A 21,616-nucleotide genomic window follows, 5' to 3' on the forward strand; every position below is an offset into this window, starting at 1 on the left:
TTTTACTAATTAACTACAATTTAATTAAAATTATATTAAATTTTTGCAAAAACAATTTCATTCTGCGCAAGGCACAGGTCTCTACCTAGTTTAGTATTACTCTCTTGCAATTTCTAGCTTCGGTCTTACATGCATGTTTTGCTGGAAATTGGATTGAGCTTTATTTAAATAGAGAATACGATATGGTGTATACAAATATACTGCACATGAATCATCACAACAATATTATTCAAATTGAATAGGGTAACAGATTCTTCGAATTGCATAGCATATTGTTCTTTCAGAGATAGAAATCATGAGTCTATATAAATTACTTTATATAAATATATATCACCGTATATTGCATATATCAGTGACAAGCTAGCGCGACCAAAGGGACTCGCCGGCCCCATTATCGTACACAAAAGCCATGTCGACGTCACTGGAAAAGTCTTTGTTCGCCGAAAGGTAATGCCACTCGCGATATACGGCGGCGATTTAGTGTCAACATGCTGGAGCATTTTCATGTGAACCAATTCGGCCTGAGCAAAAGCTAGCTGAGTTTGGCCTCGGCTGGAGCATTTTCATGTCTATTTAATGAAGAAATTGTTCCTACACATCCGTACACCGGATCCTGTACCTTCGCGTTGGCCTCGTACACCAATGAATTTAGGGCGTCACTCCGGTGGTTCATTGACAACACCTACGATCTTAAGTCAATTTACTGAAGATATTTTAATATTTACTTGGTTTTCGAGTATGATGTTGCACTTCCCAACTTCTTAAACAAAATCTTAAAATTATGCACAAATTCAAAGTTAAAGCCATGTTATTTTAGGGGTTGGTTTTATGTCTCTAATCAGATAAAATCATCGCTGGCGTTTTTCTTTTGGAATGTTTAATGATGAATCAAATGATATTGTACTACGTGATGTCCTTATGTTATAAACATATCTACTCTGCTAAAACAGAATTTTTTGAACCCAAACTTTTAGTAAGATTTTAAATTAAATACACCCATCTATTATAAATTAATTAAGGAAATAATACTATACTATTATCTATGTTTCCATACTACACATTAATTAAATTTTTGTCGAAATGACATAAAACATTATATCTTATATTTTTTAATATATCTTATCAACTTTTTTTTTCCAAATAATTGATAAATCAAATAAATGACAAAAACATTCAAATCATTTATGAAAAATCAAAATAGTATAACTTATTTCTACAGGTTTAGATACTGCAAAATAATTTCAATCAATATTGAATAAATTAAATTAATGGATTATTTTATTTTATTTTCATATATAAAATAATTACATTCATTTAAATTTAAATAAAATTTCATATTAAATTAAATATTGAATATGAAAAAATACAATAAATTTGATATCAAATAATTTTATAATCAAAATTTTATCAAAATATATTAAAACCAATTAAATAAATTACAGATATTTTATTAAAAATTCATAACAAAAGAGTTGAAATAACTAAAAATAAATTAAATAATATCTTATACAATTTCATGTTTAATAAATAAAAAAAATAATATATATATATTATATATATATATATATTATATAATAATAATATATATATATATATTCAGTACACTAAAATAAAAATGTTAAAAGTTTTTTATTTCAAATGATTAAGATTTAAAAGTCTGTTAAGAAAGTTCATATAACTAGAATAACAAAATATTATGCGTGGTCGTCGCGGATCCACCAGAAAAAAAAAGAAAAAAAAATTATACGAGCGTTTATTTGCTGTTCTCGGTGAAAAAAACTGTTAGATTAAGGGATTCAATTTAAAAATGACAATTAACAAAATCCATTCGGTCAAAATCTATACTTATATTAATATCTGTTTTGTTGGATCAATGTTTTTCAAACAAATCATACTGCTTTCATAAACAAAAAGAAACAGGAAGACCGAAGACGCATGCATATCAGAAAATCTTTTTCCTTGATTTTGTATACCATGATGGTACGTCTAACTTTCTATAAAAGAAAAAGAAAATAAATAACAGATGAAATTGAAATAAAACAGATCATGAAACAGAATTATTTGTAATCTAAGTCTAGTAATGGTTTGTGACAAAGAAAGAGTCTAGTAATTGTTTATACTTTGTACTTTAAAGATATAAAAATAATTTTCAAAAGATACATTATTTTTCATCTCCTCTAGACTAAAAGAAGGGATTAGTGGGAATAGTATTTTGTAGAATTGGTTGATTATAAAAATCAAGAGATTTGTTAAATTTGTAAAGACTTCTAAAAAATATTTCATATTTAAAAAATTTATTAAAATAATCTATCAAAAATTTTAAAAATCTAGAAGAAATATGCAAAATTCTTGAAATTTGTTTTATAAGTAAAATTATGTAGAATTCAATTTTCAATGACACTAGATTTGGTGGAAATTTAGAATCATTAAAAACCAAATTTTTAAATAACAAGAAATTTTGTAAGTCATTAAAACAATCATCAAACTAATAACAATAGATTTTATTAAAACTATTAGAATCCACCAACCAATAACATAGAATTTGAGAATTTTAAACAATCTTTATAAATTCATATCCCACTAACAGCCCTAATTTTTCAATAAGAACTCTAGAGGGAAAACGCATCGTTTTGTTTAAATAAAAGTTAAAAAAGTAAAAACACGTTTTGATATCTATTGTGTTGTGGTTCTCTTTTGTTGCGAAGACCAGACTCTCTCGGATTCGGAGGTATTATGGTTCTATCTGATCTGTACTATTTTCTTTTTGTTGCCTCTGGATTCTATCCGATCGTTTATCATATCTGTATGTGTTCTCCTGCGTAATCACTAGATCTCTGTAAGCTCTGAATTTACTTTACTCTTTTATGAGTTTTCCATAACCTGATCAAAACCTGTAAAAGTGTATGATTGGATTACGAAGTTGTATGTATACCGTTTGGTTTTAGTCACAGAAAGTTAGATTCTGAAACTCTTTTAGAATTTTATTTTTTCCCTTAGAGAATTTTACTAACCGGAATGATCACTTCCTTTGCTCAGATGGCAGCACGTTACTGTACATCCCTGTTTGTAGCGTTGTCATGTCTTCTCAGTGTTTCTTACGCTAGTCCCGGCGATGCTGATCCAAGTTACAGGTATGTATTTTTTTCAGCTTCTTTAGAGGATTCGTACAGAGCTTGTTTGTTACGTTCTCAAGATAGTAGTAGCTCGCCATGGTTTGGCAGCATTTGACAGTTAATGTATTTTTATCTTTGCAATTTTCGTTATCAGGGCATGTGTTAGAGAATGCGAGGAAAGCGGTTGCGTTGGACAGTTATGCTTTCCTCAGTGCAACTCTTCGTCGTCCAAAGGTGGTCCATGGTACACACAAGAGCCTCTGTATCTACAATGGCAAAAGTGGGGCTGCCAAGGTGATTGCCGTTATCACTGTATGGTTAACAGAGAGAAAGAACGCGAAACTCTCGGTCATTCCCCACTCAAGTATCATGGTAAATGCTTTTCAAGCGTCTCCTTGGGATCCAGGAGCCTGCTTCTGTTGCTTTCTCCGTGCTAAACCTAGCCATGCATTTCCACGGCTGGCTCTCCTTCTTCGTTACGCTATACTATAAGTTGCCTCTCAAACAAGACAAGACTGCTTACTATGAGTACGTCGGTTTGTGGCATATCTACGGTTTCGTGTCCATGAACTCTTGGTTCTGGAGTGCAGTTTTCCACACTCGGTAAATCATTATCTACGCATTATACTTTTATCGTCCACTATCTTTTTGGTGATCCTGTCTCTATGGTTTTCTCAGGGATGTTGACATCACAGAGAGGTTGAACTACTCATCTGCGATAGCCGTTCTTGGATTCTCACTCATTGTATCCATCTTAAGAACCTTTGATGTTCGGGTCGAGGCTTCAAGAGTCATGGTATCTGCTCCAGTACTAGCTTTTGTCACCACCCACATACTCTACATTAACTTCTACAAACTCGACTATGGTACATCGCAATACTCTTTCCCTTATCTGAAAACCAGTTCAATATGTTTTCTTTCGGTGAGTTCAATGTTGTTTTTACAGGTTGGAACATGATTGTGTGTGTGGCCATGGGAGTAGCTCAGCTTCTCCTATGGGCAAGATGGGCTGCTGTCTCTAGACATCCTTCTAACTGGAAACTGTGGGTTGTTGTGATAGCTTCAGGCTTAGCTATGCTTTTGGAGATATATGACTTTCCTCCATATGATGGCTATTTCGATGCTCACTCCATTTGGCATGCTGCCACGGTTCCTCTTACCGTTCTCTGGTGGAGTTTTATTAGAGACGATGCTGAGTTCAGAACTTCCAGTCTTCTCAAGAAATCTAAGACAAAGGCGAAGTGAGATTTGTCTTTAATGTTTTTTCAATGTTTTTTATTCAGAGAATTGTCTTGGCTTTGGTTTTGAGATCAGTTGAGTTTTTGATATTAGTTTCTCATTTATTACACACGCTTTTGTCTATCTTATTGGAGTCTAGACTTTTGTTCATATTATGAGAAAATCTTGTGATCTACTATGATTGTGTTAACCAAATTTTGATTTTACATAAGTTGTGTGAAATTGAAGGGTTTAATTTAATCAAACAAAAAAAAAATCTAATTCTTCTGATCAACGCAGCAAAAGTGCTTCCGGTGATCTCAGCGTTCACAATGACCATGATAATGGTCTTTATCCAAAGATGCATACATAGTGCTCTTGTAATTCTTTTTCTTCTATCCAATCATGTGAAAGATCATGTCTCGATGATCAGAAATTGGGTATCCACAATCTGAGTTTGTTTAAAGCATCTTCAACAATACATGCCACACATCATCATGCGGTTCATAAAAGGTTATTAGAATTCAATCTTGAGTGTCGGGGTGGTACCATTTTATGGGTATCCCATTCAGATATTTTACATTTCCACAGTGGAAAATTAATTTCAATGTCAGTTTGATAAGATATTATTAAATTTCGATTGCACGGTTATTTCTTTTTCCTGTTAGATAGTGCATTGGTCGAAAATTACAAGGTTTGTTGAAGATTTGTTGAAAAAGATACATGATGAGACCAGAAGTAAAAGAACAACTTCAGAAACAAGTGAAAAATCTTTCAAAATCTGTGTTCTGGTACAATATATTTGGCATTGATGTATGGATAAATCAGCAATGGATTGAAGATGGAGAGTATAAATTTGAGGTTAGGTTGGAGATACTCCAAGAAAAAGATAACTTTCTCTTTCTCTGTATTTTATAAATTTATCAAAAGCTGATAACAACATACGCAAGCAAAACTTTATTTAAGAAAGCTAGTAAAAACCCTAATCCAAACAAAGCCACACGTATAATAGCTAAACAATGTAGCCCAAACGCGTGAGCTCCAACTTGACGGCACTGGATTATTAAAGATGCACTGCATCAAGAAGTCACGAAATTGTCACTTTTTTTTTTTGCTAAATGGTAAATATCATTACGAAAATGAAAGTTGAGGTTACAAGATGTTGAAACAAACTGTACACCTCTAAGCTTGATTACACGGCCAAAAAAAATTAAAAACATGTAAGCAAGAAGCAATCAAGCTTGAATCCGTTCTGCCATAGAGCGAACAGGACAGCAAGACTCGATACAAACTTGAAGAGTTGGGTGAAAGGTCAGAAGCAATGAGGCAGATGAAGAGACCCGAAAAAAACCAAAGAGCAAGGGACACGACGCTAGCAGGAAGAGGTTTCAACCAGCTGCCTGAACCAATACCTTCCTCTGCGACACCGAGACAAGCCCGCTCAAGGACCGCCCTCTAAGTCCGGGCTGGGCAAACCCTGAACACAAAATCCGATACAGACAGGACAACACGAAACCACGGGTGCTTAATAGCGCTCAAACTAACTTCACCGCACTCGTCCTCTAAGCCAGTTAATGAAAGGGGCAGCATCACCACTTACGGGCCTTACTCCTTCCTCCAACCGCAAGGTGGGACCTTAATCTCTGATAGCTCAAACAACACCACTACCATGCTCGCTTCGACCTACGTATCAACCCATTCTCACAAGAAACGCCAATCAACTACAAAGGGGGGGGGGGGGGGGCCAACTCACTAGCCAGAAAGCCTAGATTGACCCGAAAGGAGAATCATCTCATCAGAGTCTGAGGTCCCAGGACCTCTTTTATCTTAGATTCAGCAGACCCAATTTTACCTCTGAATCGATAATGGTAAGAAGCGACGTTTAGGAACCTCGCCGAAGGGGTGACTTTGATGTTGGGAGAGGAGGCACGCTCACCAGTGGAGAGAGGATTCATGGTGTCGACCCAGTCGCAGAGAAGCCTAGACACGAACCTTCTAACTTGCCACCGCACTGTAGACAGAGCCACACATAGTGCGTACGATAACACCAGCAATCGAGACACATCACCAACGGACCACGACGGAGAGGAAGTTGGATTAACAGGAGTATGAGAGCCCTCTCGCAGTGCCTAGAGGCACCGGAAAGGCAAGGCGGAGGCTGAGGAGAAAAACGAGAGAAACTAGGTTTGGGAGAGAAATTTGGGGGCGCGTTAGGTGGACGCGCCTTTGTTGTTTGTCGTGTGAAATTGTCACTTAAACCCAACATATAAACACGAACATAGCCATTCTTTGGTAGAATGTGCTTTGTCATGTCTCCTCTGATATATATCTGTTTTGAGTTGTGAGGTAAATGCATTGTCCTAATACATAACTGTTAGGGATTCTTTCCATGTCGAAAGACCAAAATCTTACCGATATATGAAGATTTGAACCATACAACTAGCGACTACTTTCATTTTTTTTTGTTCAACACGACTACTTTCATTAATCGCTAAAATCTATGCGTGGTTAGAAGAATTGGCTGCAAAGGTTTGCTTCATCGAACACCAAAAGATAGCGGTTCCACCACCTGTAAACAGATATCATGTTTATGATCTAGCACTGTGGAGATCAGACATCAATTAAAGAATATGCGTGTGAGATAGGGAGAGAGAGCTTAAGGATTTTGCCTGAGTAATCAAAGGTTTTGCACTATCTTCCCACTCTGTAGCCCATCGACCTGAAGAACCAGTCTCCATTGCACCCGCTTTAAGCGACATTAGGGCATCGCAGTTACCCGGAAAGCCCTTGAAGAGGACCTGTTCAAAGAAAAAGGATAAATACAAGAACAACACTGGTGTTAACTACGTTAAAAAGTGTCTTCATAGAGAGACAATGAGTTACTAACTTACCAGTAACTGATCTGCTAATTCCGACGAAGATGAAAACAAGAGTCCGTTCTGCCCATCTTTAACGAGTTCTTGAATGCTTCACGAATGTTTTAAGGTTTAATAGTGTTATCACAGTCTTCGTTCATGTAAGTATTGAAAGTCACTGATTATTTACCATGAGTAGGAAACTGAGCAAACTGGAAGGCCACATCCAAACATATCAACAACCTGTGAAACTCAAGACAACGGTAACAAGTTGACAAACTGAAAAAGACACAGTCTTAAACCTTATAATGGACTTTATTATTACCTTCATTGGAAGGTCTAAACCCGATGAGGAAGTGTGTAAGCAAACACCTAGATCTGCAGAACCTAAAAGCAGTGGGTAATCTTCAGCTGCGAGCCACATTGTCCGGAACGCCACATGTTTGAGGTTCAATCTTTTGATTTTCTCCTCGTACATCTCCTTTTCAGGTCCTTTACCTTCATGGGCAATGCAAATATCTCAGGATCAAAAACATGATTGAATAACAAAAACGAAGTTATATCTTCACCTGTAATGATGAACAACAGATTGGGGTAAAGGTCTTGTTCTTCTGAAACTTCGGCTGTATCACTTCCTTTCGATCTTGCAGCAACGCGCCGATCATACATCACTGCGGCTTCTAATAGGATACCAAAATTTTCATCAGGGGTCCTGCAAAGTTCATATTCTATAGTATTCAGTGTCATGGAAAGATGATGATACCACAAGTGAAGGAAGAATGATGATGTGTCCTCACCAGCTTGTACTACTTACAACTAGAGCTGGTCTGTTTTGCTTCAGCAAGATGTCAGTATTTGTTTTGGTAGTAAAAAGGGTTCCGCCAAGCTGTTGATTCTCCAACTCTAGATTTGAATTACAAAAATTTGGTATCAGAATGAAATGATTGGAGAAGCTCAAAAGGAAACAGAACATGGGACTTTTAATTTCAAGGAGATAGATACCTCTACTGATGAAATCATAGACACCAGATGGATGGCAAAGATCTTTCTTCACTCGGCAAAACAACTAAACAAGTAAAACCAAATTTTCTGCTACTCTAAATGCCGAACTCTACCCACAGTGAAAATGGCTGTTAAAGAGAATAGAGAAAGCTAAACCTCGTGCCTTTCTTCAAGCAAAGCAGGGCGGAAAAACTCAGGAGGCTGATCATACAAAACTTTGGCTCTGTGTTTCAATTTTATAGCATACAAAATCAGAATCACATAACTTTTCTTTACTTGAGAACCAAGTTTTATACTGGTTATGATCTATGAGCAATTTCATCTCACCTTACTCCCCAATTCTGTTCAAGTTCATGTTGCATTGCTTTTGTCACACATAGCGAACCTGTTGCCATCTTTCCGTAATGCATCTCAATCCTAAAGCATGCAAAAGATAACCATCACTTCAACCTTAGAACTATCAATAGTTTAGGCTATTATAAAAAGGTTGTATATAATATTTACCAGCGGTAAACGGATACAAAGACGTTGTTTCTTCCCAAGGACAATGCCAGCAAAGTATATCCAAAATTATGCCAATCGACAACAAACGCTGCACGCCTCCATGAACTCGCCCACTTAACAGCGACTAGTGTTGGAACGGAAGGAGGGTTCTGCAGAAAGAGCTCTGTTTAACTTCGGCAAGAAAAGCTAGAAATGCTAAAAAAATGAAAAGAAGAAAGACATTATTACCTGAACCAAGAAAAGGTCAGGTGCTGGTACTTTGACGAAAAGAAACCAGAGAAGCATTGTGAACTGAATAAATGCCTTGAGCAAGAGAGTCACAGGATAGAGTATCTTCGGAAAGAGCTGAATGAACCGAGGCTGCGCCTATGTTACCCCAAAAGTAGATGAATCTACATTATATTATTCTAGCAGTTTATATGTTTGATGAGTTGATGGAAGAGTACCATGGTATGAATGTGGATAGATGGGTGCTTTAAAACAGCTTCATGGGGTATAGAACCTAATCATGAAAAACCTAAAAGCATTCAAAAACAATGAGTCACAAGAATGCACACTGAAGTATGAATCTTTACCTCCATATGCAACAATGTCCACTTGAAACGATGCCTGCATTGAGATATAACGTGATCAAATATAATGCTTTGCAAAAAAAAAAAGAAAGCCAAACAGAGAAATGAACCTGACGAGCAAGAGAAAGAGCGTGATATTGCATCCGAGGACTTCGGCCAAGATCTCCAAGTACCACTACACAAGCCCTTCCTCTCTTTCCCCTCATGCTATCCTCTTCTCTATCACCAAACTTAAAATCATTACAAAACTTTATCAAGCTCAGACTCTGTTACTAATCCACTTAAATGCGAATTCAAATAGAATTTCAAAGAGATAAAAGAAGAAGACGAGTTCAGAAAACAAGATCAAACCTTTCCAGATTCCGTCTATGGTGCTCCGGCGAAAACTTTTCCGACAAGGCGGAGGGGAGAGAGAGATTCACTAATGAAAAGAAAAATTTACATAAACTTAGGCCCGTGAGAAGTAATTTACTGGGCTCATGAACTGAAGCCCATATATAATTAAAGAGTCACGTGTTCGTCGCGTGAGTTGTTAGACGAAACGAGGAGGGAGTTCAAAGATTCACGGCGAGGCCTCCTTCGACGGCGATTGTTTAGACGCTGATGAACATGAAGGATGGTAATAATCAGACAGGTAACTCTTTCTGGTTTCAAAAACTTTTTAATCTCGTGAATATGCAATGATTGAGTTTGGCTTTGTCTCATCATACCCCCAGGAGAAGTTGCTCGTACTCTGGTGGAGTTTTTGGAAGTAGCCATCACGATGATTGTTTTCCTCAAAGGTTTTTACCCATCTGGTGAGTAAGAGAGAGAGATAGATGTAAACAGGTTTTGAATTTTGTGTTGATTTGGTTTGTTGAGTTGTACCTCGGTCTTGTCTTGTGCGTTTTGTGAAGCGGCGTTTGAAAGGAGGAGATATATGAATGTGGTGGTGCAAAGAGCAAGACATCCTGAGCTACGCGACTATATTCACTCTGCTGCTTCTAGTTTACTTCCTTTTATCCAAAAGGTTAGTGTGGTAATCTGCAATCTATCAAACGTTTTCTTCACTTAGATTCTTGACCTCTCTATAAACATTACCAGTTTAGCATATACACCTTACTTGTTAAAATCTCTCATCTTGGTGCATCAATTAATGTTTTATAGAATGACGCATGAACAGTGTTTGTAACAGGGTCTTGTTGAAAGAGTAGCAGTCATCTTTTTCAGTAATGATAATGTTCCTGTGGAGAGGTTCATCTTCAAGCTCACCATTAACCCGTCTTCTGCTGCTTCTGTAAATGAGAATCAATTGGAATTTGCGCTTAGGTCCTTCTTAGTCAAGCTTTCTGTCGCAGAACCCCTTGTCAAGCCTCTTCCTCAAAGTAAATACTTCTCTAGCTCATCTTATAACGATGATGTTTCTACGTTCCAAAGCTTTGTTTTGATCTTTTCATAAATACAGATTGTAGATGGGAGGTAACGGCTTATCTGAGGTCACTTCCTGAAGTGGGTTCAAGCAAAGAAGGTGAGCTATGGATCCCAACAGATACAAAGCAGTGGCTGAAGCCGCCAGTTATAACGCCTGTCAAGTCCCTGAACAGCGACCCACTCTGCTTGCAGCTTTACTTGGAACACCCAAGTTTGTCTGAAACACAACCTTGTCAAGCCCAATGATGTACATATCTCACTTGTATGGATCTTGATGCATAATTGTTTTGTACTGTCTCATCGAGTGAAGGAGAAGCATACCGTTACGATTTTATGTCGTCGCTGGGGTGCTACGATTTTAGAAAAACAAGTCAAATCTCATGGAATAACAAAGAGGAATACTTGAGAGTTGTTACCTAACAAGATCGGGTTCATCCATTTATTACATTTTCATCAAAAGTCTTTTTAGCTTCTTTATTACGGGAGTGAAAAAATAAAATAGTCTATCGTCACAACTCATTAAATAATACTACCGAAATCCAAATCACACGACTTGCACAAAAGCATCTTTGAACATCCAACACTAGCCACAACTCTCATTTGGTTACTGGTAAAAGTTCTGCCGAGGCTTGATGAATAAAGACAAGCTAAAAGACTTCAGTACATTCTTATTACATTATGTTTTGCGAGGAGGCGGTGAGCTGCTACTGCTGCTGTTACTGCTGCTTCTTTTTCCTCTCAGTGGCCTGCACATTAAGCAACAACAAATCCGTTCTATTTAGATTAGACTTTGTGATCAAAAACATTTACAGATTATTTGAACCAAATCCTTGTCCTTTTCTATCATAATCTCATTAACTATCAGATCCAAGATTATCACCACTGTTATTATGCACTTAACCATACTGTCTTTTTATAACACTGGTGAGCATATTCTATTATTGATCTTAAATATCAATCACGTGGATTCAATAGGTATCAAGTCAATCATTTACTGACGTCAGTTCCTACTACTATACGTCTCCCATCAGATGTTGGACTAACAGTCGAGCAATTTTATACTAATGCATACTACAGAGTGCAAACTAAATTGTTTCTAGGTTTAAGATAAAAACATGTTTTAAGCGAAGAAAGTAATTTACCTCTTAGGACTGCGGCTCCTTGAAATCTTCCTAGGAACCTGTATTAGTAAACGCACACAGAAAGTCAAAACACATATCTAAACAAGGTATCAACATTTTTATAAATTAAAAGGGATGAGCAACAAGCCCTTACCCTTCTGGGACTAGGCGAACTAGAGTAAGAAGATGACCTCCCACGTCTCCCAGCTGGACCTCGTCCCCTGCTTAGAATTGAAAACAAATTTACACCAATTGCAGACTCCACATAGATATTATATAACTTGGTCATATTTGGTATACACGTCGCTATGAACAAATATGTAACAAACCAACAAACAAGGATAACACACAGTAGGCAATCGGAAGTAAACGCGTCAATTATGCAAAATTAAAAAATATGTCATGGCTCTCTTATATCATATGTACTATCTTGGCTATGCAACTGCAGTCCAATAAATCCAGGAGATGTCAAAGATAACCCTACAGCATCTTAAATGGGTTAAAACATACCTGCGGGGTGAGATGGACCTTGAACGAGAGCGAACAGGCCTACGAATTGGGGATCGGCTACGTCTGCGGATTGGAGATCTTCTGAGGGGACTGCGTAGCCTCCTTGGAGGTGACCTGAAACATGCCCAAATATTTACAAAACTGACACGTTTTCCAGCTCTAATGTACTACGTACCATAGCCTAGTGAAGCAGTAATTTCCATACTCGCAATCACTAGGAGTATAATGTGTAACGCATAGACTTACCTTCGCCTTAGAGGAGGAGGAGACCGTCTTCGAACAGGACTGCCACGGATTCTTCTAGGGGAGCCCCTGTTGACATGTAAAAGGTGAGTCTATTGGTTCTGAAAACACCATACAACAGATGCTACCACAACTAACCTTGGAGGAGATCTATTTCGTCTTGGAGGGGGAGAAGATGGAGAACGGCCTCTAGCTGGCGATCCTGCCCTGCGTCTAGGTGGTGTATCACCGCGACGGCGGATAGGAGAGCCAGGCCTCCGGCGAGGAGAAGAAACAGGTAATCTCCTAGGTGATGCGCCTCTCCTAGGTAGTGGTGATCGCCTTCTTGGAGAAAGTGATGCTTTGCGTTGTGGAGAAGCTAATCACATGGTAATAATCATTAATACCATATGAAGCATATATACAACAATAACAAAAATGACAAAACATGAACATAGACGTACCCTCTCTTGGGCGCTTGGGCCCATCTTTCTCAATGTCAGCGCTGGCATTATCAGATTTTGGAGCCTCATTTTTTGGTGCACTAGAAACAGGTTTAGGGGGTGGAGGTACTTTCTGACGCGGTGGTAGTGTGAACTTTGCTTTCACAAAATTTCCATCAATTTGGCCCTGCGTTAAGCAAACAAAAAAACGCATGCAATAAATCTTCTCAGATAATATGTTGAGATAATAAGATAGTGCATTTCATAATGAAGAGAGACATACGCCATCCATAGAGAGCTGAGCTTTCTCAGCATCAGATCTTGCCTTGAACTCAACATAAGCATATCCTTTTGGAAGATTAACCTGTCAGTATGTAAAAAGAGGTTATGAACAAATTTCTTAAACAAGTAATGCCAGAAACAACAGAGAAGAGTGAAATAGCAACTTACAGATCGATCCATCGCAAGTTCTACGTGTACAACTTCACCAAAGTTGCCTAATAATACGAGAAAAGAAAAAGAAGCAATGAACATGTAGCCAAGCAAAATGGCCAGCACCAGCACAATACAAAAAAAAAACGACAATGCCAGCGAATATCCATGAACTATATAGTACTGCTACACACAATTATCAGGTGATGAAATGCAGGAGCAATTTCACATACCAAATATTTCTTTGAGATGGCCTTCGTTAACATTCCTGGTAAGAGAATCAACATGGAGAACAAGTGATTCCTGAATAGGTGTAGCTTTCCTGAAATTAATAATTCGATTTGTAAAAAATCAGCAAAAAAAGAAAGCACAAAAACTGAGACTTTCAATTCAACAACACATGAGTTGACACGTGACATTATTAAGTAGCATATGCGTATGAGTTGGAGATTTTACTTAGAGGGTGAAGAGGCGGCTCCTTTGGACTGTGGAGGAGAGCGACCTCGCCTACTAGCAGGAGCACCAGCAGAGCTGTAAGATATAACAGAACATTCACCATAAGATATTACAATCATGTACAAACATCTTCACAAAGCTGAACCAGATTTGGACTCAATCGACTTCCTAAAGGAGCAACATAACCAATCCAAAAGGCGAGAAAGAAACCCTAACCTTTTTCCGCGACGAGGAGGGCTGCGACTCCCTGAGCTGACGCTACGGGAAGGAGACGAAGAAGTAGACCTGGACCGACTCGAGCCGGAGCGGGAACGAGATCTGGAACTGGACCGAGACGAGGATCCAGAGGCGGAAGGGGAACGACGGCCACGGCTTGGTTTCGCCATGGGGAGAGCGAATCGAGCAAAAGCGAGACTCTTCTCTGCTTCAAGAGAAACCCTAGCGGAGCGGATAAAAAGTAAAGAGGAGAGACTGTGAAAGAAAGTCCTTTCGTTCGCGGCAGGTTTTTTTATTTTAAAAGGGCTTTTTAGCTTATAAGGCCTATGTATCACGTTTGATGGCTGCTTTTAAATGTGGTGTCTTACAAAACTTTTTCTTTTAGATTTTTGCATGACATGTTTTGCATGACATATTTTTTTGCAGCTAAATTTATTAACCTTTTTTTTTTGTTTAGTAATATGTTTAGGCTTGGGTTCAGTTTCAGTTTCGGTTTCAAACTTTTTTTGGTTTTCGGTTTGGTGATGTTGTGGCTTTCTGTTTATAGAAACCGGTAGATGAGTTATGAATTGAGTTTGATTTTGGTTTGATTATTATGGTTTCCAGTTTGGTTCATGTAACAATGTTAAGACCTGATAAAATTTTGAGTTCAGTTATATTCTGTTTTGGTTCCTGTTTTTGAATAATCTCAGATAATTTGGATAAAACTCACATTTTTAGATTAAGTATCGGATAACTCAGGTAAATTTTAATATATGAAAAAAAATATTCGGATGATTCAATTCTGTCGAAAAATAGTAAATTTAAATATTCCGAATAAAAAATAATAAGATAATCCTGTTTTGGAACATTTGGTCTATAATTAGGATTTTTAGAATATTTGATAAATTTAAAACTAAATATAATTAATATTTTAAAGTATATAAGGTATAATTTGGGTCTTTGACTATACATTCGGTTTTCATTTTGATTTTTGATTTGCTTTCAGGTTTTCTATTTCAGAGATATATGAACTATTCATATATTTGTGAATATTGATTCAATTTTATTTTATTTTATTTTTGTTTTCCTTTTGTTCTGCTTCAGCTTCGTTTTCAATTCTCGATATGTCGAAGATTAAGTCTGTTTGTACAATATGTCTTGTATCTGATAAATAACTGATTTAAACTTATTAATGATAGATTTATAATTATAGAATATTTTGAATGTTTTGAAGTTTATAACTATGCATTTTTATTAGATTTTCTTGATAATATAGAAATTCGATTGTGTTTTGGTAATCTAACTCTTTGAACTACTTCTCTCGACTCTTTTTTATTTAAAATATGTCTACGAATTAGAGAATAGAAAATGTACTCATTTGATTTTTAGGAAGAACCGTTTATATCGTGTGTTGCAATAGATTGGAATACAAACATATAGGGGGTGTTAGTGGGAAGTATACTTTTAATGATTTTAAGAATTTATAAAATCTAGTGTTATTGGTATGATGATTATAAAATTCTCTACAAATCTTTTATTATTGGTATAATGATTTACAATTCTCTACAAATCTTTTGTTATTCAAAATGTTTAGATTTTAATGATTTCATAAATCTATTAAAGTTAGTGTTATTGGGAATTATATTCTTAACCATTTAACTCATGAAACAAGATTTGGAGAATACTACATATTTACCTTAGATTCTTAAAATCATTACAATAATTTATTTCTACATATTTTCACAATATACAAAACTCTCTACAACTCTTACCAAATTTTAACAAATCTATCAACTTTTAAAATCAATAAACTCTATATAAGTTAAATAGTGAAGACTACAACTCCCAAAAACACAAACTTTAATAGATTTAAAGAATCATTAAAATCTAAACTTTTTAAATAACAAAAGATTATGTATAAAATTACTAAATCATCAAACCAATAACACTAGATTCTCTTGAGGATGTGAGATTCTATAAACCAATAACACTATATTTTAGAAATTCTAACGATCACTATAAATAAACTCCCACAAACACATCTTAGTTTCTATGTTCTAGAGAAAAAATATCCAATACTATAAAGTTGAATTTTTCTCTCTTTTAAGGTTTTTATGATATTTGTCCCAACTTTTGTGGTTTACGATTCAAACTCAATTCAATTTCTTTATTAACTTCGACATGCTTTGGATTGGACCATAAATGACTGATTGTTAGGCTTTCTATCTTTTTTAAACGATGATAATTATATAAAAGTATTAATAAACCATTAGTCAAATTACTGAATCAAGAGGGTTTCTACAATTTTTTACCTCTTAGTTAATGTATAGTAATTATAATTGCTCTATATTAACTATAATAAATTTTTATTATTATAGAAAAATTGTTTCCGTCTTCCCCAAAACATTGCATTACAGCGCAAAAATAAGCACAAATAAATCTGCCGTGCTGCAAGGCAAGTAGTGGAGTGTTGCATTTTATGGCGAAAGTCCAGTAGCCAAAAGCATCATTAGCTTATGCTCTGACTTGAGTAGCATAGAGCGACTCCAACGCTTCCAACCCTGATGAAAAAAGTGTCAAATCTACTTCTTTTTCTTCTAGGACCAATTGGTATTTAATTTTCAATCTTATATACACACAAAAAACATCAAACACTCAACGATGATGATGACACACAAAAACATCAAACACTCAAAAAAAGAGAACACATTTATTTTCTAAATGGTACTGCTGAATGAACAAACCGCATTAGTTGATGAAACCCCTGATGAGTAATCATTTGAGTTGTCACTAGTCCCGGAGATAGGCGAGGCATTATAAGAATTAGGATCTGTGTAGTTGTGTCTGTTCACTTCCTCTGTCTTTGTTTCCACCGGTTCTCTCACTTTCAACTCCATAAAATCAGATATCAAACCCGGCCTTGTTATTTTCTTATTGTCTATATTCTTCTCCCCCGTTAACAACTTCACCACTGTGGACATAGTTGGCCTTAGCTGAGGACTGTCTTGCGTGCACAAAAGGCCTATTTTTAGGTACAGGCAAGCTTCCTCTGCGTCAAAGATTCCGTTTAACCCTATGTCAACAAGATCCACGAGCTCATTCCGCTCATAGAGTTCCCAAGCCTGTGGAATATAAGACAAGGTTATCTCTCAAAGTAAGAGCTTAGACACTGCGAACTAGACCAGATAAACAAGAGCTTACTCTTTCAAGAATATATTGATATTTTGTTGGTGACCGTGTGTTCTTGTTACTTCTTCCACTTACTATCTCCATAAGAAGGACTCCAAAGCTGTATACATCGGCTTTACGCGTCAATTGCCCCCTAGCCGCATACTCTGGTGCTAAATAACCACTGCCCAAAAACATATGTGAACACATATGTCAGCACTAGGCCTGTGGTTTAGGTTTTCCGAACCAAATCGAACCGAATTTTTGGTTTTTGATTAACAAATTTTTTTTTAAAAAAATAGTTCCAAATTTAACCGAATAACTAGAGATGTCAATTGGGTGGTTGGGCGGGTTTGGGCGTGTCCGAATGGGCTTCATTTTTTGTTGGACATTTTTGGTCGAAGCCCAAATAGAACCATATCCAAATGAGACCATAACCAAATAAGACCATGATTTGTTGGGCTGTCCATGGGATCCATACATCCATTTAATGTAAACAACATAATTTCAGTTTTTTCGATTTTTGTGGGAAATTACGTTTTTCGGTTTTGACAGAAAATTATGTTTTCTAGTTTTCGCGAGAAACTGCATTTTCCGGTTTTAGCGGAAAATTACGTTTTTCAAATTTTGCGGGAAATTATATTTGTTGGTTTTGGCAGGAAATTGTGTGTTTCCCGTTTCTATGAGAAATTGCGTTTTTCGGTTTTTGCGGGAAATAGCGTTTTCCGATTTTAGCGAGAAATTACATTTTTTGGTTTTGGCGGGAAATTGCGTTTTTCCGGTTTTGACGGGAAATTGCATTTTCGGTTTTGGCGGGAAATTGGGTTTTTCGGTTTTGGCGAGAAATTAGGTTTTTCGGTTTTGGCAGAAATTGGGCTTTTCGGTTTTGGGGGAAAATTGTATTTTTCGGTTTTGCCGAGAAATTGTGTTTTTCTGGTTTTGGTAGGCAACTATGTTTTCTTCCGGTTTTCACGGGAAATTATGTTTTCGGTTTTGACGGGAAATTATGTTTTTCGCTTTTGGTGGGGAACTGCGTTTTTCGTTTTTGGCGAAAAATTGTGTTTTCTGATTTTGGCGGGAAATTGTGTTTTTCGGTATTGGCGGAAAATTGTTATACAAAGAAGAATCGAAGAAATCGCAGAAGAAACACAGACGACAAAAAAGTGATTTGTGTTTTCTTCTAATCTTCTAAACCCTAGACATTTAAGTTTATTGGGTCGCCCATTGTCCAAGTGGTTAAGCCCAATGTTGTCCATGATGTAATTGGGTTTACCCATTTGGACAAAATTTAATTATGGTCTAATATGAATCTGTCCATTTCGGTCCATATCAATTTGGACATGGGCCGCCCATTAATAACCCGCCCATTTGACATTACTACAAATAACATTTTGGTTCAATTCTATTATCGGTTAATTTTGGTTTCCAGTTTCAAAATCCAAATTAACCGAAGGTTGTTTTTAAAAATAATAATTAAAATTTGGTTTAAATCAGTTAAAATCAGGTATTTTCGATTAAATTGATTACCTTTGCTAGTTTAATTGATTGTTGCCTTGTTGGTTAACATCAGTCTAAATTCCATATATATCGGTTTAGTTTGAGTAATAATTTCTTAAATGATTTGGTTAAATGTTTCATTAAACCAAACTAAACCAAACCGGTGACCAAATTGATTTTGAAAAACCTTCCAAATCAAACCGATTTCAAAACCGAGAGTGAACCAAAGGCCAAAAGTTTGGTTAAGTTCAGTTTGGGATGTTCGGTCAGTCGGAATCCGCAAGGTTAGTTAAGAGTGTTGAGATAAACTTGAAGTTAGCTTAGGTTATAGGTTATCCTAATCCTATTGAGGTTGTGATATATAAAGGATTAGGATATACATGAAAGTGAAAGTGATTACAAGTAGGTTTAGGAAATAGCTAGACCTATATATATGATACGAAAGTGGAGATGTAAGACATAACAAAAAGATTGTAAGTTTGAAAGATCCTTTGCTTTAATAAAACAGAGGACTTGCGAAGCATTCTTGATTTCGATATTTGGTATCAGAGCGACAGGTTAATAACCGAGAGCACGAAGCTTTTCTGTGATTACCATGGGAGACGTGAAGGAAGTGAAGAACGAAGCCGAAACAAGCAACAAAGATGTTGGATCTTCATCTATTAAGCTACCTATGCTGACATCGTCAAACTATACTGTCTGGGCTATGAGGATGACGATCGTTCTTAAGGTTAACGATGTCTGGGAAACAATCGAAGACGGAAGCAAACATGTGAAGAAAAACTACATGGCCATAGCATTAATGTTCCAGTCTATACCGGAAGCACTAACGCTGCAAGTAGGTAATCTAGATACAGCTAAGGCTGTTTGGGATGCGATCAAAACAAGACATGTAGGAGCCGAAAGAGTACGAGAAGCACGACTCTGTACTCTAATGTCAGATTTCGATAAACTAAAGATGAAGGGAGAGGATACCATCGATAGTTTCATTGGGAAGTTAACTGAAATATCCTCAAAGTGCGCATCATTTGGTGAGGTGATAGAAGAACCGAAACTTGTGAAGAAGTTCTTGAAGAGCTTACCAAGGAAGAAGTATATTCAAATAGTTGCCTCTATCGAACAAATGCTAAACCTTAACGAAACTAGCTTTGAAGATATAGTTGGAAGATTGAAAGCATATGAAGAAAGGATAAATGAAGAAGATGATGAAGAACAGAGTGATGACAAAGATAAGCTTATGTACGCTAGTAATGAGTCTCAGTATGATGGTTACGGACCTGGAAGAGGACGAGGACGAGGCACACGAGGAGCATGGAGAGGCGGTAGAGGCCGGGGACGGTCTGGAGGTTTTTACGCACAAAGAGAAGCTTACAAACAGGGCAATTATGGAACCAAAGATAAAAGTCACATTACTTGCTTCTCTTGTGACAAAACCGGTCACTATGCCTCAGAATGTCCTGACGCAAAGCTTAAACTACAAGAGACAGTAGAGAAAAAAGAAGATGATACACAAGATGCAGATAAATTAATGGTACATGAAGTAGTATACCTAAACGAAAAGAAGGTGAAGCCAAGCATATTCGAAGATGAGCAAGGAATGGAGAATGTATGGTATCTCGACAACGGAGCCAGTAACCATATGAGTGGAAACCGTTTGGTTTTCTACAAACTTGATGAAAGTGTGACTGGAATAGTTCGGTTTGGTGATGATTCCCGCATTGAAATTAAAGGAAAAGGCTCCATCAGATTTATTTTGAAGGGAGGCGACAAGAAGATACTAACTAATGTCTATTACATACCTGGATTGAAAAGTAATATAGTAAGCTTGGGACAAGCTACCGAAGCAGGATGCAAGGTGAGTATGAAAGAAGATGTGCTGAAGGTATTTGATCGGCTGGACAACTAAGGATCCAATGTAAAAGATCAAAGAATCGTCTCTATAAAGTTGTTCTTCAGTCCGATACCATCAAATGTTTACAAGTATCAACCGTGTCAGAGTCTTCTAAATGGCATGCAAGGCTAGGTCATCTCAACAACGAAACCATGAAGCTAATGATGAATAAAAATTGGTGGTCGGATTGCCTAGTATGACGATAGAGAAGGAGACCTGTGTTTCATGTTTACTCGGTAAACAAACCAGGAAACCATTCCCATCGGCAACATCTTACAGAGCAACACAACCACTAGAACTTGTTCATGGAGACTTATGCGGACCCATTGTACCTCCTACACCAGGACAGAAGCGTTATGTCTTTGTTTTGATTGATGATTTTTCAAGGTACATGTGGACGATATTACTTGCAGAGAAGAGTGAAGCCTTTGATAAGTTCAGAAACTTCAAGAAACTTGTGGAGCAAGAAACAAAGTTGACAGTAAAAACACTCCGAACTGACAGAGGTGGCGAGTTTACTTCTTATGAATTTAAGGATTATTGCGATAAGAATGGGATCGTGAGGCACTTAACAGCACCTTATTCACCACAACAGAATGGAGTCGTAGAGCGTCGAAACCGTACTCTGTTTGAGATGACAAGAAGCTTACTGAAACATATGAGTGTACCAAATAGTCTTTGGGGAGAAGCAGTAAGACACGCCACTTATCTGATTAATAGGATCTCAACAAGAGCCTTATCCGAACAAACACCTTATGAAGCTCTACGAAACCGACCTCCAAACATTGAGCATATTAAAGTTTTTGGGTGTGTATGTTATGCTAGAACAGAGACAGTGGGCAGAAGAAAGTTGGATGATCGTTCCAGAGTTTTAGTACATCTAGGAATTGAGCCAGGGACTAAAGCCTACCGTCTGTTTGATCCTTCTAGTAAGAAGATTGTTGTTAGCCGTGATGTTTTCTTTGATGAAGCTAAACGATGGAATTGGGACTCGACTGAGATGG

At 36.9% G+C, this 21,616-nt stretch overlaps 5 protein-coding genes across 7 annotated transcripts; 2 read left to right on the forward strand and 3 right to left on the reverse strand.

Moving 5' to 3' along the window:
* The first annotated feature begins 2,617 nt into the window (after positions 1 to 2,617).
* LOC108831726 (uncharacterized) lies at positions 2,618 to 4,527 on the forward strand. The gene is given in 6 exon segments (XM_018605249.2): positions 2,618 to 2,728; positions 3,037 to 3,131; positions 3,268 to 3,491; positions 3,494 to 3,716; positions 3,792 to 3,979; positions 4,060 to 4,527. Coding segments are annotated over 5 exon segments (1,029 nt in total). The 5' UTR covers positions 2,618 to 2,728; the 3' UTR covers positions 4,359 to 4,527.
* Positions 4,528 to 6,705: 2,178 nt separating this feature from the next.
* On the reverse strand, positions 6,706 to 9,742 carry LOC108830688 (UDP-glycosyltransferase TURAN). 3 transcript variants are annotated; one of them, XM_018604285.2, is made up of 16 exons: positions 9,616 to 9,742; positions 9,375 to 9,483; positions 9,268 to 9,301; positions 9,139 to 9,194; positions 8,921 to 9,058; positions 8,693 to 8,841; positions 8,516 to 8,605; positions 8,345 to 8,411; positions 8,189 to 8,252; positions 7,984 to 8,089; positions 7,756 to 7,898; positions 7,512 to 7,684; positions 7,377 to 7,429; positions 7,223 to 7,298; positions 7,001 to 7,129; positions 6,706 to 6,900 (listed from the first exon to the last, which is right to left on the reverse strand). In XM_018604285.2, the coding sequence occupies exons 2-16, from the start codon at positions 9,468 to 9,470 to the stop codon at positions 6,868 to 6,870; spliced, it is 1,407 nt and encodes a 468-aa protein (XP_018459787.1). In that variant the 5' UTR covers positions 9,471 to 9,483; positions 9,616 to 9,742; the 3' UTR covers positions 6,706 to 6,867. The 3 variants fall into 3 exon arrangements, with proteins under 3 accessions (XP_018459787.1, XP_018459786.1, XP_018459788.1); XM_018604284.2 differs by having other exon boundaries at positions 9,375 to 9,494; positions 9,616 to 9,716; XM_018604286.2 differs by having other exon boundaries at positions 9,375 to 9,478; positions 9,616 to 9,658.
* On the forward strand, positions 9,741 to 10,972 carry LOC108830691 (DNA polymerase zeta processivity subunit). Its single transcript, XM_018604288.2, has 5 exons — positions 9,741 to 9,898; positions 9,981 to 10,061; positions 10,161 to 10,273; positions 10,439 to 10,628; positions 10,709 to 10,972. The coding sequence occupies exons 1-5, from the start codon at positions 9,868 to 9,870 to the stop codon at positions 10,918 to 10,920; spliced, it is 627 nt and encodes a 208-aa protein (XP_018459790.1). The 5' UTR covers positions 9,741 to 9,867; the 3' UTR covers positions 10,921 to 10,972.
* Positions 10,973 to 11,166: 194 nt separating this feature from the next.
* LOC108830689 (serine/arginine-rich splicing factor SR45) lies at positions 11,167 to 14,359 on the reverse strand. The gene is made up of 12 exons (XM_018604287.2): positions 14,075 to 14,359; positions 13,859 to 13,933; positions 13,636 to 13,724; positions 13,421 to 13,467; positions 13,254 to 13,334; positions 12,992 to 13,157; positions 12,687 to 12,906; positions 12,552 to 12,617; positions 12,306 to 12,419; positions 11,950 to 12,016; positions 11,817 to 11,854; positions 11,167 to 11,420 (listed from the first exon to the last, which is right to left on the reverse strand). The coding sequence occupies exons 1-12, from the start codon at positions 14,242 to 14,244 to the stop codon at positions 11,351 to 11,353; spliced, it is 1,203 nt and encodes a 400-aa protein (XP_018459789.1). The 5' UTR covers positions 14,245 to 14,359; the 3' UTR covers positions 11,167 to 11,350.
* A 2,361-nt stretch (positions 14,360 to 16,720) lies between these two features.
* Positions 16,721 to 17,484, reverse strand: LOC130496340 (cold-responsive protein kinase 1-like). The gene is made up of 2 exons (XM_056988339.1): positions 17,258 to 17,484; positions 16,721 to 17,178 (listed from the first exon to the last, which is right to left on the reverse strand). The coding sequence occupies exons 1-2, from the start codon at positions 17,432 to 17,434 to the stop codon at positions 16,774 to 16,776; spliced, it is 582 nt and encodes a 193-aa protein (XP_056844319.1). The 5' UTR covers positions 17,435 to 17,484; the 3' UTR covers positions 16,721 to 16,773.
* Between the last annotated feature and the right edge of the window lie 4,132 nt (positions 17,485 to 21,616).

The sequence above is a fragment of the Raphanus sativus genome, chromosome 6 (assembly GCF_000801105.2).
Source record: "Raphanus sativus cultivar WK10039 chromosome 6, ASM80110v3, whole genome shotgun sequence".
Taxonomy (NCBI): domain Eukaryota; kingdom Viridiplantae; phylum Streptophyta; class Magnoliopsida; order Brassicales; family Brassicaceae; genus Raphanus; species Raphanus sativus.

Excerpts from the sequence above, each read along its gene's own strand:
- LOC108830691 (XM_018604288.2), top strand. The coding sequence starts at position 9,868 with ATGAACATGAAGGATGGTAATAATCAGACAG. Across the intron at positions 9,899-9,980 it reads GGATGGTAATAATCAGACAG|GAGAAGTTGCTCGTACTCTG; the intron begins GTAACTCTTTCT and ends TCATACCCCCAG. Across the intron at positions 10,629-10,708 it reads TGTCAAGCCTCTTCCTCAAA|ATTGTAGATGGGAGGTAACG; the intron begins GTAAATACTTCT and ends TCATAAATACAG.
- LOC108830688 (XM_018604285.2), bottom strand. The coding sequence starts at position 9,470 with ATGAGGGGAAAGAGAGGAAGGGCTTGTGTAGTGGTACTTGGAGATCTT. Across the intron at positions 8,842-8,920 it reads CTGACCTTTTCTTGGTTCAG|AACCCTCCTTCCGTTCCAAC; the intron begins GTAATAATGTCT and ends CTCTTTCTGCAG. Across the intron at positions 7,430-7,511 it reads GTTTAGACCTTCCAATGAAG|GTTGTTGATATGTTTGGATG; the intron begins GTAATAATAAAG and ends TGAGTTTCACAG.
- LOC130496340 (XM_056988339.1), bottom strand. The coding sequence starts at position 17,434 with ATGTGTTCACATATGTTTTTGGGCAGTGGTTATTTAGCACCAGAGTAT. Across the intron at positions 17,179-17,257 it reads ATCAATATATTCTTGAAAGA|GCTTGGGAACTCTATGAGCG; the intron begins GTAAGCTCTTGT and ends TATATTCCACAG.
- LOC108830689 (XM_018604287.2), bottom strand. The coding sequence starts at position 14,244 with ATGGCGAAACCAAGCCGTGGCCGTCGTTCCCCTTCCGCCTCTGGATCC. Across the intron at positions 13,725-13,858 it reads GCCGCCTCTTCACCCTCTAA|GAAAGCTACACCTATTCAGG; the intron begins GTAAAATCTCCA and ends TATTAATTTCAG. Across the intron at positions 11,855-11,949 it reads GTTCGCCTAGTCCCAGAAGG|GTTCCTAGGAAGATTTCAAG; the intron begins GTAAGGGCTTGT and ends TTACTAATACAG.